The following is a 14,403-nucleotide window of genomic DNA, read 5'->3' as shown; positions in this document are numbered from 1 at the left end:
ACCAGTATAGATCCTAACACATTACTCAGTCCATACCAGTATAGATCCTAACACATTACCCAGTCCATACCAGTATAGATCCTAACACAGTACCCAGTCCATACCAGTATAGATCCTAACACATTACCCAGTCCATACCAGTATAGATCCTAACACATTATCCAGTCCATACCAGCATGATATTTTTCTCCATTTAGATCTGATGTGTTTTTTAAGGGTTCCTTTCATTTTTTTGAGCAGTGTATATTCCTCAATAGCCACAAAGATAATAAAGCACCATTAAACTCAAAATCAAACATTTATTATATTGCAGCTTACTAATTCGTAAATGTGATGGCTGCATTCATTTTCTTTCTTCTATTTTCATCTGGTGATCCGTTTCGGGTATCGGAGCATTTTCACGAGTACTCGTGAAAATATTCGGTATCAGTGCAACCCTAATTTAAATGAACATTTCTGTGCCCGGAGTTCAGCTTTAAGGCGCCTGGTTATGACGCTAAGAATACTATTACACAAATCTTCAGCTAATTTTTTCCTCGCCAATAATCCCGCTGGCCCTGTAATCTATTCTCGGCTAACGTTACCCCCCGATAATTAATGCTCCACTCCGGCGATTTATTAACGGCTCCGGCACAGACAAAGCAGTCGGCGCTGTAATTAAAAAGAAATGAAATGAGAATGCGAGGCGAAGGTTATACAAGTCTCCGGATTTCCCCAGACTGCCGACTAGATAAAAGAAGAACTCGGAATTCTTTGAGTGCCAAAAATGCAATTTAGTGATAATGTGATTGCCGGGTCCGGGCTGAACGCGGGATGTAATTATACGTAACGCTGTAACGCCATTAAAAATCAATTCGTTCCTGTCTTGTGATTATTTAAGCACAACAGTTCCATTCACACTGGAAAGTATTCATTTGGTGAACTAAGATGGCTCCCAGGAATACGAACGACCGACAATAAAGTTTTTGTTAAAAAAAAAAGAAAAAAAATCCTAATAGCCCAGCATCGGGACAATGCATGGTTGTCTACTACTAGAAGGATGCAAAATGATCAGAAGTTGCAATGGGGATTATTTACCCACTTTCAGCCCACACCTATTCTGACACTCCCCCCATATGTAAAAAATCATCATTTTTTTTTTGCTAAAAAAATGTTTAGAAATATTATATATACAGTAATATATATATATATATATATATATATATATATATATATATATATATATATATATATATATATATATATATATATATAATTTTTTTTTTTTTTAGAAGAGAATAAAATGGCGGTCATTGCAATTTTTTATGTCACGCGTTATTTGTTTTTTAAACACGATTTTTGGGGAAAAAAAATGCTAAAGTTCATCCAATTTTTTTTTTATAATGAGAAAGACGGTGTTATTCTGAGTAAATAGATACCTAACATGTCACCGTTTAAAATTGCGCACACTCCTGGAGTGGTGGCAAATTTTGGTACTTCTCCATAGGTGCCCCTTAAAAAATTGTCTAGAAATATATATATATATATATATATAATTTCTTTTTGTTTTGGGTTTTTTTTTTTAGAAGAGAATAAAATGGCAGTCATTGCAATTTTTTATGTCACGCGGGATTTGCGCAGCAAGTTTTATAAACACAATTTTTTGGGGAAAAAAACACTAAAGTTCGTCCAATTTGTTTCTATAATGGGAAAGATGGTGTTATTCCGAGTAAATAGATACCTAACAGGTCACCGTTTAAAATTGCGCACACTCCTAGAATGGTGGCAAACTTTGGTACTTAAAAATTTACATAGGTGCCCCTTAAAAAATTGTTTAGAAATATTATATGTTTATATATATAATTTTCTTCTGTTTTGTTTTTTTTTTTTTAGAAGAGAACAAAATGGCGGTCATTGCAATTTTTTATGTCACGCGGTATATGCGCAGCAAGTTTTTAAAAAACAATTTTTTCTGGGGGGGGGGGGGAATACTAAAGTTCATCCAATTTTTTTCTATAATGAGAAAGACGATGTTATTCCGAGTAAATAGATACTTAACATGTCACCGTTTAAAATTGCGCACACTCCTGGAATGGTGGCAAACTTTGGTATTTATAAATCTCCATAGGTGCTTCTTAAATAAAATGTACAAGTTACCAGTTTAGAGGGATAGAGGAGGTCCGAGGCTAGAATTGTTACTCTCGCTCTAAGATTCGAGGCAATGCCTCTATTGTGTGGTTTGAAGGCCGTTTTCATATGGGAGCATGACGTACATATGTGTTCGCTCCTGCGTGCGAGCACAAGGTGACAGGGGCGCTTTCTTTTTTTTTTTTTTTTATTTTATTTTTTTTTTTTTACACTTTCCCTTTATTTATTTTTTATTTTTATAACTTTTATTTCTATTAGAAGGAATGTAATGGTCCCTTGTAATAAGAATAAGGCATGACAGGTCCTCTTTACAGAGAGATCTGGGGTCTATAAGTTACCAGTTTAGAGTTACAGAGGAGGTCCAGGGCTAGAATTGTTACTCTCGCTCTAAGGTTTGTGGCGATGTCTCGATTGTGTGGTTTGAATGCCGTTTACATACGCCGGCGCGACATACATACGCGTTCGCTTCTGGGTACAAGCAAGAGGGGAGGGGGGGCGCTTTCATTTATTTATTTTTACATTTTTCCTTTAATTTTTTTAAGAACTTTTATTCCTATTACAAGGAATGTGAACATCCCTTGTAATAGGAATTGGGCATGACAGGTCCTCTTTACAGAGAGATCTGGGGTCTATAAGTCCACAAATCTCTCTTCTTTACTGGATAATCTGAGATAAAAAAAATAAAATCGATCTCAGGCTCTCCAACAAAACAAAACAGAGCCAGAAGTGATGTCATGAGGCTGATCCCGGCCTCCGAAGGTCATAGAGACCTTCTATGTCCGGGGACCATCTGGTCCGTGGTCAGCTCTATGGTAAACCTCCGCCGCCGGTGGTTTCATTCTCCAATTTGGCGATCACAGGGGCGAGCAAGGAAAAGCATTGGAGGGCGCCCCCCCCCCCGCTGCCTGTAAAAGCAATCAAGCGGCTAAACAGCCGCTATGATGGCTTTTGCATTGGAGGGAATCGCCTGCTGAAAAAAAACGCCTGCAGCTGCACCCATCAACCAGATATCTCCACTCAAAATCCAGGACGTCATATAATGGCCTTGGACGGGAAGTGGTTACTAAAACTGCATGGTGCAGCTCTGCATAGTAACCAATCAGCATCCAGGTTTTATTGTCAAAGCTTAATTGAATAAGCTGAAGCTAGAAGCGGATTGAGATCCAGGGGTTAAGTGTGTCCCTAGGGGCGTGATTCTAACTGTCAAGGGGTGTGGCTTTTGATGTAACCACAGAGACATACGATCCTACATAGCAGGATCGTATGATCTCTGCAGTTACACCAGGGAGAATGAGAGACGGCTTTGTTTACATCAGCCGCCTGCCTTTCTCCCTCTCCAGCGGGAGATCGCGAGTGGCCGGCGGACATCGGAGCCGCCGGTCACTCGTGCTGGGACCTCAGTGAACGAGCGGGGGCGGGAGCGGGAGCGTGCCTCCGGCGGGGCGGGCTCGCCCCCTACAGGCTCGCGGGCGAGCAACGTATATATATATACACGTCACTTTGCCCAGGAGGGGCTGACCGCCGCAGTAAATGTACTTGCGGCGGTTGGCAAGTAGTTAACCAGATATATACGGCAGGAGGTCGTCAGGTTCCCGCGAAACTACGTACCCGTACATCGCTCCTCGGGACCGAGCGTGGGGGGCATGTGCGCGTGGTGATTTGGGAGAGGGGAAGATAATCTGCGGGGCCGGCAGCTGGCATTGCCGCCGGGCACCCGCGATCGCTCCCCGGGAAGAGAGAACGGTGGTCTGCCGTTGTAAACACAGCAGACCCTTCTTCTGTCAGCAATCAACACAGGGCTCCTGTGATCCTCCTATTTAGTTGTGCGACGCTGTACCCAAATAAAATTGATGTCCTTTTTTCCCACAAATAGAGCTTTCTTTTGGTGAAGACAGATAAGCGGATGTTGCACTTTTGAGTGGAACTCCGCTTTGATTCTCTACTTTGTACATATACTGTAGTAGGTCATAACTCATAAAGCTGCAATGGCGCTCAAGTGTCACACCATAATAATGCCAGAGAGGCCACTTTAGGATGCCTTAGGTGCTTCCTGAAGTTTCTTGATGAATTGGGGCCAAATCAGATAAAGTTTATAGGCCATACAATAACTTACGCAGAAGATGTGAAGCAGTACGGCGCCTTGCTGCCGCTCCTTAATGTTGAACAGATCGTCTGGAAACTCAACAATTGCTGTAGAGAGAGAAACACAACGATTTAGTAACCTGTTCCTCCATTACTTATAATATCTGCAACAAAGTAACAAAAAGGAAGCCAAATATAACAATAAAATGATGAATGAGGGAAGGGAGGGGAGGCAGAGAGCTGCAGTGACTGACTCCTATCTGTGCTCCCTCGTACACAGCAGCCTGGTCTCTCTCGTGTTTCAGGCACTGGGAAAGGGAGGAGCACCAAGAATCACCTGCATACATACTCTGCACAACAGTGATGATGATGATACCATGCTATACATGTCATCACCAAAACCAGGCACATATACAGCACAAACATACAGTATAAGTGTGTGATTGTGATCAGCTTATAAAAACAAACCTAACAATTTGTCTTAATGTTTTAAAACTTCAATTATATGTATAGTTTTAATTATAATACATGTGCAGCTTCTGCTTCCTCTTTAACTAAGCTGAACAGGAGGAAGCAGAACCTGCATATGTAATGTAGTCATTGTGCTTTACTGTTTCTCTTTTTGTGTCAACCTGATTGAAAAGAGTAATGCTGGATACACACTGTGGTAACATAAAAATGATGCAAATACTCATTTAGATGCATCTTGCTGTATTTTACATACAGGCGGTCCCCGCGTTACACACAAGATCGGGTCTGTAGGTATGTTCTTAAAGCGGTTGTATCCTCAAAAAACAAAAAAACTGCTGTATTTTACATACAGGCGGTCCCCGGGTTACACACAAGTTCGGGTCTGTAGATTTGTTCTTAAAGCGGTTGTATGCTCAAAAAAACAACCCTGCAGGACAAAGACATAATGAGCTAGTATGCATCGCATACTAGCTCATTATAAAATACTTACCTTAGAATCAAGCCTCAACATGGTCGCCCGGACACCGCTGAGGCAGCTGACATCTTCCCTCGGTGTCTCTTGAGAGTTCGGTGGCTCCGGCGCTGTGAGTGGCCGGAGCCGCGATGATGTCACTCCTGCGCATGCGCGCGGGAGCTCACTTTCCGGCAAGGAGCTCTGAAGGTCTGCCGGTGTCAGGGGCTGCATGCAGGGTAAATATCTCCTAAACCTGCACGGTTTAATTTTGCCTACAGGTAAGCCTTATTATAGGTCTTATTATAGGCTTACCTGTAGGTAAAAGTTAAAAAGCGGAGTATGCTACTGCTTGAGGCTACGTTCACATGTTAGCGTAGCGGACCGCGGGCAGAATCACTGCGATTCTGCCCGCGATCCGGAAATCATTGCAAATCGTGGGACGGCTGTGCGTTGCCGTTGATTTGCAATGGCACCCCAAACGCTGTGCGATGTTGCCGCGATTTCCGCCTGCCGAATCGCGGTAACATCGCGCAAACAAGATCGCAGGTCGCATGACGCCCCAAAGAAGCTCTTGTACCTTTTTTGGACGAGATGCCACCCGCGATTTTGTTTGCGCGATGTTACCACGATTCGGCAGGCAGAAATCGCGGCAACATCGCACAGCGTTTGGGGTGCCATTGCAAATCAACAGCAAAGCACAGGTGTCCCGCGATTTGCAATGATTTCCAGATCGCGGGAAGAATCGCGGTATTCTGCCTGCGATCTGCTACGCTAACATGTGAACGTAGCCTTAAGTTGAATTTGTATGTAAGTCAGAACAGGTACATTTTTTAAGTGTAGCTCCAGTCAAAAAAATTTCTACATTTTTTTGAAAAGCATAGGGGAGGGTAACCACAGGCTGACTGGCAAATTTTGGCCCAGGGGGCAAGTACAAACCAGAGGCCCATGGTGCAGCAACTCGGCCCCCCTCTCACTCTCCCTCTCCCTGGCCTCCTCCTGACCCCCATCCCAGTCCAAATCTCCACTCCAGGTACTCTCTACTCACTGGCTGAACTCAGGGATGGCCGGGAGAGGAGAGTCTCCAGTGGGGCATGGAACCGGCCTCTGCTCAGACACAGTTTACACCATCAATGCTGGGGGGGGGGGGGGAGGCCTGCACCCTGTCCTTGTCTTCAACCCGCACTCAGTAGGTCGGCGGTGGGGAATTTTTAATTCTCTTCACCAGGAATCCTTTAGGCATGTCTGTGACAGAACCGGTGCAGCCTTTTTTACGGGGCATCAGAGCGGCCCAGGGGGCAATTGCCCCCCTGCCCCCTGGCCCAGTCCTCCCCTGCGTGTAACATTTGTTTTGCTATCTCTGCCCTTGTTTGGAAGATGTCACCTCACTTTCTGTCCCTGTGACAATTGGATTTTGAAAATTTTTGGTTGTTGTGGAAACAAGGATTGGTGATAAAGCTTCAGTGGAGACACCTTTTTCCTATGATAATTCTTACAGGGGTGAATTACCCTTCGTAGGGGGAGATTTCTCCTCACTTCCTGTTGTCTCCCTCTGTTTGTAAGTAGAAGTCATTTGTCAGTCCGATGTTTGTAACCCGGGGACCACCTGTATCATTTTTATTGCGTTTTTAATGCACACTTGTAGAAAAAAATAAAAAAATAAAGCAAAATATACACAAATGGAACAAAAAAAAATGCAAAGGGATGGACAACAATGTCAATTACATTTCTTTGGAGCTCTGAGATTAAGGGCCCATATACACCACAAGGCAGTGTGTGGAAAAATATGCATTTATGTGCGTTGAGGCTCGCTGCATTAAGAAGCACACCGCACAGAACACCATGTCCCTGTGTTGCTATAGCAATTTTAGTGAATTTTATAGCATAAATATCTAAAATGATTCATATTTTGGGCAAACACCTATACTTCCTTCAACACTGCTATACAACCTGAGACAGAAATTGAAGAATGCATAAAAAAATTGGGGGTTCGTCTGGGATCATACAGATTTTTCAGAGTGAAAGCACAGCGCACAGAACACTATGTCCCTGTGTTGCTATAGCAATTTTAGTGAATTTTATAGCATAAATATATAAAATGATACATATTTTTGGCAAACCCCTTTACTTTCTTCAAGACTGCTATACAACCTAAGACAGAAATTGAAGAATGCAAAAAAAAAAAAAAAATGGGGGCTCGTCCGGGATCATACAGATTTTTCAGTGTGCATAATTTTTTTATATTATTACTGATTGAAAATATGTGTTGTACAGGATGGTACCACAGTGAACAAACCCAACCAACACGTGTTTACTCAAATAAACCTTGATACTGATCTAAAGGTCATCACCTGTAGGCATACCACCTCCACATGCTTCGGTCTTTAGGATCGGTTTCCTCCCACACAGACCAGTGCAGTGTAAAGAAGCCACACGCTGCTATTTTTAAAAAGCTAAAATCAACTTTATTGCTGTAGCACAATAGAAAAGATTCAATCCAACACCCCTCTCTGATGAGTTTCGCCCCTTACTGGACTTAACCGTACAGCTCACAGTCTTACCTCCTGTTCCTGGGTTAAAATGGGCCCTTAATCCTAACATAATGACATTTTCTTTGCTCTCTGTACTGTGCTTCATAAACACTTGTGATTTTTTCTTGTTTTCAACTTTTTTATTTATTTTTTTTATAATTTTTTACATCTCAGTGCTACTGATCTCCCTCGACCCCTTCGTGTTTACATGCACTTCTGTGCATGTCATTTCTCAGGGCAAACTTCCTGATGGTGACAACAGTGGACCATGTCTGTATAATGTTGAAATGGCCAATTGTTGTCTCCATTAGAAGCTTGTATGCAGGGCTGCCCCCCGGGGGACAGGCCATACACATGTAGGGGGTCCGGACGTACCCTGGGGCCCGGCAGCCCAGGCCCCAACCAACGAGGCCCCAAGCTATACTGTATGCAGGGCTGCCATCGGGGGGGACAGTCCATACAAATGTAGGGGGCCCGGATGTACCGAGGGGCCCAGCAGCCCAGGCCACAACCAACTAGGCCCCAAGCTTGTATGCAGGGCTGCCATCAGGGGGGGGGGACAGGCCATACACATGTAGGGGGTCCGGGCGTACAGAGGGGCCCAGCAGCCCAGGCCCCAACCAATGAGACTGAGTTTTTGCTGCTGTATAACTAGCAATTGCTAGAGCAGGGCAGCCACAGAGTGAGCCAATGCAGCCAGTGGGATGTCTTTTTCCTGGATTGGGATTTCTCTTTGTTGAGTATATGTGAATGTCTCTTTGCTGAATATATGGGTCCATCTCTTTGCTGGATTGGGATGTCTCTTTGCTGGATTGGGATGTCTCTTTGTTGGATTGGCCATCTCTTTGCTGATTATAAGGGGATGTCTCTTTGCTGGATTGGATTAAGTTTTATATATTAGGTTGTAAGAGTGTTAAAATAAAAGTGGGTGCACTGAAGGACTTGGTGGGATAGTCAGTGGGCGGCTTCAGTGGGACAACCACTGATGGCTGCCCTGCTTGTATGACAGGTGACAACACAGGAGCACTGTTGGAAGACATTACAGAGCGTTGTCACTCTATCACAGGAAGTGTCTGAACAAGGATTGTTTTTACAGCTACTTTAAATCTATGATCTATAATAGGGATCCCCAAACAATGGCCCGTGGGCCACAAATGGATATCAGCCTGCAGTAAATGTCCATGAAAATACCCCATCTGGCTAGCAGTGGATGCATTGGGCTGCATATTGCAATATGGAGACTGGCACATCCACTGCCAGCCAGCTAACCATGACCCTCCCACAGTCCGCCTCATGGGCACTCCTGGGGGACTCTAATGGGCACTTCTGGATGTAAGGGGGACTCTGACAGACATTGCTGGATGTAAGGGGGACTCTGACAGACATTGCTGGATGTAAGGGGGGCTCTGATGGGCATCCTGGATGTAAAAGGGAACTCTGATTGACACTCCTTTATGTAAGAGGGACTCTGGTACACATTGCTGGAGGCAAAGGGGACTCTATTAGACACTCCTGGGTGTAAGGGGGACTCTGAAAGGTACTCCTGGATGTAAGCGGGGACTCTGACAGGCAGTCCTAGATGTAAGGGGTACTAAAGCCCCAACAGCCAAATGCACATAGAGAACTGTTGGTGTCCAGTGCAAGTGTAGCCTAATATCAGGGCCGGGACAAGGGGTGGGCGGGAGGTGCAGTTGCCCCAGGCGCAATGGTTTACTGTAAGGATTGTGGCAGATTTCTTCTCTTATAAGGAAAACAGGAGGAGTGACAGAGGCAGTGATTTTTGACAAGTGAGTGACTGTTGGGTGTAGGATCCCTTAAGCTTGAACATTATAAGGGGGGGGGGGCGCAGTTTGGCATCTTTGATTGACCGTGCCCTGGCACTCCCTAATATTGTAGATAATAGTAATAATAATATATACATGCAGCACCCAGTATATACTGTGTAGGTTTCTGTATCTCCATGCAGACAGAATGAATACTTGTAGAGATCTCAGATTGGGCTCAGCCCCCCCATTATATGATCCCATACATTCCCCGGCAGTGTGGATGGGATGGATTGTAGCTGTCAGTTCTTTGCTCCGGCTCATGCGTTTAACAAGCTGCTGGAATTTTAGCTCATTACCGCCAACATTGTGTGCCGGGCTGACAGAACAAGGCGATGAGATCCCCGGAGACGGGGGGGGGGGGGGTGTCTTTACACCTCCAAGAACTCTCCGCTACCTGCCAGCAAATAATAACCTACAACAACCACTACAAATCACACCACCTGCCTGGAAAAAAAACGCACGGCGGTGACGGACGCGGGTGCGTTCCTAAAGAACCCGACCGCCCAGAACTGACATTGTGGTTTGGCGCGGCGGTCCACCGGTCACACGTTTTTTTTTTTTTTTTTTTTTGATTTAGGCTACATTCACTTTTTCTAGTGCAGCTTGCGTTTTGCAGAAACGCCGTGCGAGACATTAAACACGAGTAACGTTCAAATCTATGCGGTTCCTGCGGGCGCATTTTTTTTTTTTTATTAGAAAGGGTCTGGGACTTTTACGATTTTTTGATCCAAAAGATTTCAATAGGACCGCATCCAAAAAAACGTATTGCGCGTGTCCCGCATTTGTTTGCGTTTCTGCTGCGTTTTTCGGCCTGCGTTTTTTTGACCATGCTTCACTGCAAACACATCCCACTGAAAAAAAGACTTCCCATGCTGCCCAGCAAAATTAATGTATTGGCCAACACAAAAAAAATGCAAAAGGCATGAAAAACGCAGGTACGAAAACGAAACAAACACCGCAAAACGGACCAACTGCAAACTGCATACGCGTTTTGTTTGCGTTTCTGCTGCGTTTTGCGGCCCGCATTTTTTGACCATGCTTCACTGCAAACACCTCCCACTGAAAAAAGACTTCCCATGCTGCCCAGCAAAATGATTGTATTGGCCAACACAAGAAAACGCAAAACGCATGAAAAACGCAGGTACGAAAACGCAACAAGCACCGCAAAACGGACCAACTGCATACGCGTTTTGTTTGCGTTTTTTGACCATGCTTCACTGTAAACACCTCCCACTGACAAAATACTTCCCATGCTGCCCTGCAAAATTATTGTATTGGCCAACACAAAAAATGCAAAACGCATGAAAAACGCAGGTACAAGAACGCAACATGCACCGCAAAACAGACCAACTGCAAACTGCATACGCGTTTTATTTACGTTTCTGCTGCGTTTTGCGGCCAGCGTTTTTTTGACCATGCTTCACTGCAAACACCTCCCACTGTATAAGACTTCCCTTGCTGCCCAGCAAAATTATTGTATTGGCCAACACAAAAAAACGCATGAAAAACCCAGGTACGAAAACGCAACACGCACTGCAAAACGGACCAACTGCAAACTGCATACGCGTTTTGTTTGCGTTTCTGCTGCGTTTTGCGGCCCGCATTTTTTGACCATGCTTCACTGCAAACACCTCCCACTGAAAAAAGACTTCCCATGCTGCCCAGCAAAATTATTGTATAGGCCAACACAAAAAAAAAAAAATGCAAAACGCATGAAAAACGCAGGTACAAAAACGCAACACGCAGCACAAAACGGACCAAATGCAAACTGCATAGGCGTTTTGTTTGCATTTCTGCTGCGTTTTGCGGCTTCGTGTTTTTTTGAGCATGCTTCACTGCAAACACCTCCCACTGAAAAAAAAACTTCCTATGCTGCCCAGCAAAATTATTGTATTGGCCAACACCAAAAAAACGCATGAAAAACGCAGGTACGAAAACGCAACACGCACCGCAAAACGGACCAACTGCAAACTGCATAGGTGTGAACCTAGACTTAAGCCCCACTTACACGAAGGGCATCACGTTTTTGTGTGTTTAACAATGAATGGCACTGCGTGTGCAAAAATGCGCAATTTTTGTGCGACGCTCAGATGTGGATGGGGACGGGTTCGCACCTGTGCGGTGTTTTAGGCGCGTTGCGTTTAACATGCGCATTCCACACTCCGCACCTTATGTGGCGTTTTGAGGATGCGTGCAAAATCGCGCTGCATTTTTAAATGTTGGTGAATGCATTCTTCACCGGATGCACAGGGCAGCCAACGCACGGCAAAGTCACGCTGGAAGACCCTCTGAAGGTTTAACTTCTGGACCGGAAGGTTTTCCCCCCTTATTGACCAGGACATATTTTGCGATTCAGCACTGCGTTACTTTAACGGACAATTGCGCGGACGTGCGACGCTGTACCTAAATAAAATTGATGGCCTTTTTTTCCCACAAATAGAGCTTTCTTTTGGTGGTATTTGGTCACCTCTGCGATTTTTAATTTTTGCGCTATAAACAAAAAAATAGCGACAATTCTGAAAAAAAAAAAAACAATATTTTTCACTTTCTGCTATATAACATTCCATAAAAAAAATGTAAAAATCTAAATTTTTTAACATTTTATGCCAATTGTTTTTCCGCTACATATTTTTGTAAAAAAAAAAAAAAAAATCCCAATAAGCGTATTTTGATTGGTTTGCGCAAAAGTTATCGCGTCTACAAACTAGGGGAAAGATTTATGTCATTTTTATTGTTTTTTTTTTTTTACTAGTAATGGCGGCGATCTCCGATTTTTAGCGGGACTGCGACATTGCGGCGGACAGATCGGACCCCTAACTGACATTTTTGACACTTTTGGGGGGGATCAGTGACATCACTACAGTAATCAGTGCTAAAAATATCCACTATTACTGTAATAATGACACTGGCAGGGAAGGGGTTAACATTGTGGGTGATCAATGGGTTAAATGTGAGCCTAGGGGAGTGATTCTAACTGTATGGGGGCGTGGTTTGTGAAATGACCATAGAGACATGTGTTCTTATATAGAAGGATCACAGGAGCTCGGTGATCATTCCAGAGAGAAGAACGCTCAGTCACATTATTGACACTTTTGGGGGGACCAGTGACATTACTACAGTAATCAGTGCTAAAAAGATGCACTGTCACTGTAATGACACTGGCAGGGAAGGGGTTAACACTGTGGGTGATCAAGGGGTTAAATATGAGCCTATTGGAGCGTTTACTAACTGTATGGGGGTGGGGCTTGTGAAATGATCATAGGGACCTGTGTTCCTATATAGAAGGATCACAGGGGCTCTGTGATCATTCCAGGGAGAAGAACGGTCAGCCGACCGTTCTTCTCTCTCAGCGGGGAGCAATCGCGGGTGTCAGACGGCAATCAGAGCTGCCTGCCCCCTGCATCGGAGTCCCCGCTGCCGAGTGGGGGCAGGAGCGCGCCCCCTAGCTGCAGGCACGCAACCGACGTAGGTGCGTGCAGGAGGGCCGCCCTGCCGCAGTATTTATGCGGAGGGCGGTCCGGAAGAGGTTAATTTTCACAAAGTCGGCTGCCTCAGTTTTTATAATGGACATTTGCATATACTCTAGAATGTTATGATGAGTGATCAGATTAATGGCAATTATTTGCAAAGTCCCTCTTTGGCATGAAAATTAACTTAATCCCATAAAAAAAATAAAACATTTCCCTAGCATTTGTGAAGAAGGCTTCAGGGTGCCCAAGAAAGTCCAGCAAGCGCCGGGACAGTCTCCTACAGTTGACTCAGCTACGGGATCGGGGCACCACCAGTGCAGAGCTTGCTCGGGAACGGCAGTAGGCAGGTGTGAGTACATCGGCATGCACGGTGAGGAGAAGACCTTTGGAGGATGGCCTGGTGCCAAGAAGGACATCAAAGAAGCCACTTCTCTCCAGGAAAAACATCAGGTATAGACTGATATTCTGCAAAAGGTACAGGGATTGGACTGCTGAGGACCGAGGTAAAGTCATGACTAATGTATAAAAGATGCTTTGGTCTCCCAACTGCTTGACCACCACTCCTCCAGGATGGAATACAATGGCCATAGCAGCATTTTTTTTAAACAATTATTAATAACTTAAAAACATATCAACATATAAACATATGCAGGGCCGGGACAAGGGGTGGGCAGGCCCTGGGCACTGTAATATCATGTGAGGTTTGGGGGCATCCAGGGCCGAGACAAGGAGTGGGCAGGAGGGACGGCTGCCCTGGGCACTGTGATATCATGTGAGGTTTGGGGGCATCCAGGGCCGAGACAAGGGGTGGGCAGGAGGGAGGACTGCCATGGGCTCTGTGATATCATTTGAGGTTTGGGGGCATCCAGAGCCGAGACAAGGGGTGGGCAGGAGGGGCGGCGGCTGCCCTGGGCACTGTAATATCATGTGAGGTTTGGGGGCATCCAGGGCCGAGGCAAGGAGTGGGCAGGAGGGACAGCTGCCCTGGGCACTGTGATATCATGTGAGGATTGGGGGCATCCAGGGCCAAGACAAGGGGCGGGCAGGAGGGCCGGCGGCTGCCCTGGGCACTGTAATATCATGTGAGGTTTGGGGGCATCCAGGGCCGAGACAAGGGGTGGGCAGGAGGGAGGGCTGCCCTGGGCTCTGTGATATCATGTGAGGTTTGGGGGCATCCAGAGCCGAGACAAGGGGTGGGCAGGAGGGGCGGCGGCTGCCCTGGGCACTGTAATATCATGTGAGGTTTGGGGGCATCCAGGGCCGAGACAAGGGGTGGGCAGGAGGGACGGCTGCCCTGGGCTCTGTGATATCATGTGAGGTTTGGGGGCATCCAGAGCCGAGACAAGGGGTGGGCAGGAGGGGCGGCGGCTGCCCTGGGCACTGTAATATCATGTGAGGTTTGGGGGCATCCAGGGCCGAGACAAGGAGTGGGCAGGAGGGACGGC

The 14,403-nt window shown here is 45.5% G+C and overlaps 1 protein-coding gene across 1 annotated transcript in view; it reads right to left on the bottom strand.

Moving 5' to 3' along the window:
* SLC24A4 (solute carrier family 24 member 4) overlaps positions 1-14,403 on the bottom strand; it is a 224,737-nt gene that overhangs the window by 82,848 nt on the left and 127,486 nt on the right. Inside the window, exon 3 of the mRNA XM_082275860.1 lies at positions 4,241-4,317. Coding sequence (XP_082131986.1) covers positions 4,241-4,317 — 77 coding nt within the window. The remainder of the gene's footprint in view (positions 1-4,240; positions 4,318-14,403) is intronic.

Source organism: Pelophylax lessonae (assembly GCF_965119305.1).
Source record: "Pelophylax lessonae genome assembly, chromosome: 13".
In the NCBI taxonomy this organism is placed as follows: Eukaryota; Metazoa; Chordata; class Amphibia; order Anura; family Ranidae; genus Pelophylax; species Pelophylax lessonae.
The sequence above is the reverse complement of the archived record's forward strand: the minus strand, read 5'-3'. Positions and strand labels throughout refer to the sequence as shown.